The sequence below is a fragment of the Ascidia mentula genome, chromosome 5 (genome assembly GCF_947561715.1).
Source record: "Ascidia mentula chromosome 5, kaAscMent1.1, whole genome shotgun sequence".
Classification (NCBI taxonomy): Eukaryota; Metazoa; Chordata; class Ascidiacea; order Phlebobranchia; family Ascidiidae; genus Ascidia; species Ascidia mentula.
The window spans coordinates 15,497,319-15,501,334 of NC_138570.1; the positions used below are offsets into that span (position 1 = coordinate 15,497,319).

General features: G+C 35.0%; 1 protein-coding gene across 1 annotated transcript; it reads left to right on the top strand.

Moving 5' to 3' along the window:
• The first annotated feature begins 531 nt into the window (after window positions 1-531).
• LOC145903024 (lactadherin-like) lies at window positions 532-2,008 on the top strand. Its single transcript, XM_082991114.1, has 6 exons — window positions 532-589; window positions 921-1,112; window positions 1,186-1,230; window positions 1,295-1,453; window positions 1,587-1,759; window positions 1,871-2,008. Exons 1-6 carry the CDS (start codon window positions 532-534, stop codon window positions 2,006-2,008), a joined length of 765 nt encoding a protein of 254 aa, XP_082847240.1.
• The last annotated feature ends 2,008 nt before the right edge of the window (window positions 2,009-4,016 follow it).

Below are 4,016 nucleotides of genomic sequence, written 5' to 3' on the forward strand. Positions count from 1 at the left end.
TTCTGCTTGATTTAACTGATCGTGAAATCTCCTTGAGTCATACAAAAATGGAGAAACATTTTCAAAATCGAAATTATAGTAAAATCATTCCCTCACTACAGTAAAGCCCATTCTTTACCTTGACGCTTTTTGCAAGCAGATCAGAATAGTACGGATGATGAACTTAGTAAGAGTTCGAAACGCTTACTTCACATGATAAACAGCATTTTAGCATTGGCTTTCCTTTTTAAAGTTATCAACTCCAGATATTTTGCACCCATTCCCTAACTATTATCCATATTTTCAGTGTTATATGAAGCAAACGAAGGAAGACACAATCATTAGTTTACGCAATGTGTTGTGATCTTATTTTGGCTCATGGCTAATCGTTTTAAGACGTTTTATCCTACTCAACCACGTATACTGATCAAATGGGCGTGAAAGATGTTAAGCCCACCTACGTTTTTTGATGTATGATGACATCCACTGCTGTGGTGAGAAGCTATAAATTGAAGTCGTGTGAAGAGAAACTTCAGGCAAGGTGAAATCAAGATGAATGCATATTACGAAGATCCCAAACAATTTTCAATGGCAGAGTCAAATAATCAAGGTAGTCCAGTCAATAGATAAACAGTAATACAAAATATTTGCATTTTTTTTTGTCTTAATAGATAGGCAATCTAATGGGAAGCAGTGTGGACGTTTTGGAGTAGGTCATTTGGCGATTCTGATCTCAGTTCTTTTTTTCTTATTAATATTGGTGGTTTCCTGTTCATCATAACAAACTACGTAAGTGTTTCCCCAGAAAAATTAAGCTTGTTTTTTATACAAAAATCAACTTTTCAGCAACCATTGGATCAAACAACTTCAAATCTATTCAAGGTGAAGTAAGACGGTTTTTATCGTTTACGTGTCATGGGTTACAATATATTTACATATAGTTGACACAAAAAGTTGTATGAAGTCGCCATCAATTGGTAACGCCTCGTGTATTCCGGTTCGTTCGACGTACAGTGTTGGATCAAGCGAGACTTGTGTATGCAATGAGGGATTCCATTCTACCAACTCAATGATTAGATATTGTCTTGAAGATGGAAATTGGAGCAAAATTATGTCACAGTGCATGAAAAAAGGTTTGTTGAGCTTGTAACTCTGCATTATTGGAAACTGATTTTTGGTGGTTGACCATTTCACTTTTTGTTGCAGGCGAAGAAAACAAAATCATGAGCATTTCAATTCCAGCAAATAGAGGTGAATAATTAAAAGTAAAAGAATAAGTAATAACAATCAATATCCACCATTATATTTTGTTCAGATTCTTTGTGCAAATTGGGTTTGAAAACAGGCTATATTAAGGACAGTGCTATAACTGCGTCATCATATTATCAAAGCAACGAGTTGTACCATGCAAAATACGGTCGTTTAGATCTCCTTTATATTCCTGGTGTCCATGATGGTAGTTGGATTTGCTGCAGCAAGTAAACAACAATAAAATAATTATTAACAGTTGAATGCAATATATTAGCCGCATGTACATTTGATCCACAGTCTAACCCTATTTTCTATTTTCTATTTTCAATTTTCAAAATCTTTTGTCTTTACAACAGATAATGCTGACCAGTGGATTCAGGTCGATTTGGATTCACCCACCAATATTACTGGCGTTATCACACAAGGAAGAAACAATGCTGATCAATTTGTGAGGAAATTCAAGACATCTTTTACAAGTCCCGGAGATCCTCACTGGAAATTTGTGACAGGAAGTGACGGACAAGTTGTTGTGAGTTTAAAAATTCGTTTGAAATCTAAACTTTTCGTATTGTGCGTAAATTCGAATTGAAATGAATTTGATAATATCAGAATCCGTTGTATTTTTGTTGTCATATTTAAGGTATTTAACGGCAACAATGACAGAAACACTAAGGTGACCAACATGTTTGAAAAACCTGTGGAAGCTGTGAAACTACGATTGATTCCAACTTCGTGGCATACCCATATAGTACTGAGGCATGAATATTTGACCTGCTAAGTATCTGTTGCACAAAACTGTGCACATTTCTTGCATAAAAATCTGATGCTTTCAAAAAATACATTTGTGATTTATTGATTTGTTCGAAATTGAATAATGTTTTGTGGAAAAAGGCTTTTCCTGGATTTATCCAACAACAAATAGTGATATTCTTATCTGATGCAGAATGAAAGTTACGATTATAAACATAAATCTTACAGGTGTCATATTTACTATAAATGATTTTAAAATCTTACTACAAAAATTTAATTATCCTATGTGGCTTGGTGTTCGCAAATGTCATGGAATTTGGCAAATCATTGTAAATAGTGAAAATAAGAGCAACGAAAAGTATTAACCAAATCTTTGTATACTCTTTTGAATGTCAAAGTGCAAATAATTTTAAAGTTTTTGTATTATTTCAGTAATTCTATCGGATTATTATTATTCTTTTGCAACAGATTGAATGTATCCGAGTTTTTGTCGTTCTTTGTACAAATGAAATTTTCGGGTTTGAACAGAAATAAAGTTCCGGCCAAGTTGGGGTGCCGTTAATACTTTTTAGCAACAGTGGTTCTCGGTTTGCCGAGTTTGTTCTGCGGTGTCATTTTAATTGTTTAAAGACTTTATACCATGGTTCCTCAAACGTTTTTGCTCTCGATGCCTTTAGTTAATAAAACTTTTCCGCAGCCTTTTGTTTTTGACTGACATCTAAGTTTTAGATACTTATTTAGAAGACATTTTTATAAAGAGACCTCAAAATCAGCCCATGTAGTGTATGGAGCGTGTGTTCGACAAGCACTGCAGTTAAATATTGCATTTAGCGTCACATTTGTGTGCCTTTGTTACTCTTAAAACTCGCCGTGAGTTATCGCGCACGTTCGTGACTCAAAGCTTAACAGACAGGAAACTTGGGTAGTTTATGAAGCACTTTATATGACAACAACACCACATCAACCGTAACGATTCCATTACCACGGTCTTATTAGAGATTAGGGCTTAATGAGCTATTACACTCACCGAGATACCAAGGGACCCACGGTTATCACCTCTTCGTGAGTATTTCTTTTTCGTTGTCAGCTTGATTATTATTTAAATCCACTATAGTTTTTATTTATCCATTCTTGGCATGTCGCAAAACACTTTTCTGGCAGTAATAATGTGACTTTTCTACATGCTAAATTGCAGGGCGAATTTAATGTCATACAGTTTTAGCACATTGTGCTGTAAAACTGAGGTTGAGACTCAGCGTACGCCCATCAACACATCTGAAATCAATTTTCCATTATATTGCACACAAGCAGGCTTCGTGAGTGCAAGTATTTTCACTTCATGTTGCACTTCGTTATTGTTGTAAGCCAGTTAACAAATCGCTGCTGTTGCATTTGACGAAACAGAAACATTACATTAATGTTTATGACAAGCGACATGCATAAAGGGCAGCCCAACAAATTAGGTCTCGTGGATATCATCTAGCGGAGAATATTTGTTTTCTCGTTCAGCTGTGGACAACGATGCAACGACTCAAACGATTAATACCAGACCGCATTTTCTGCGTATACTCAGATTCATGATGTACGATTGGTGCAAAGTCTTTTTTTATTGACTTACTTCAAAATATTTAAGATTTTTCACAGGTGATTCCGTCCTAAGATTGCCAATACATGGTAGTTTGTTTTTTCTCTATCCGTACGCTTGGTTACAATTTTTATTTGAAAAAAGTAAAACAATTCAAGAGTACTCACATCTACTATGAATAAAGATATGCCAAAGTCAACACTTAATCCAGATTTTTGGAGCAAACAATGTATTTCTGCGTTGCCGTATTTTGGTTTGAAACGGGCGTATTGAACCAATTCTGCAGCATAAACCCCAACCTGGGAAAATGCAACTAAAATATGCGATTTTACCAAATGAGTTCAATCAGTGTTATAAAAAAATTTTGTGATGTGAGGCAAAAATAATTCACACAATAAACTTTACTTACAAGCAGACATGGCATGTTTGTTGCAAACATAACTTAAGCCTT

Coding starts and splice junctions, on each gene's coding strand:
- LOC145903024 (XM_082991114.1), top strand. CDS start 532: ATGAATGCATATTACGAAGATCCCAAACAATTTTCAATGGCAGAGTCA. Junction 1,454..1,586: donor TGGTAGTTGGATTTGCTGCA/GCAAGTAAACAA, acceptor TCTTTACAACAG/ATAATGCTGACCAGTGGATT. Junction 1,760..1,870: donor GAAGTGACGGACAAGTTGTT/GTGAGTTTAAAA, acceptor GTCATATTTAAG/GTATTTAACGGCAACAATGA.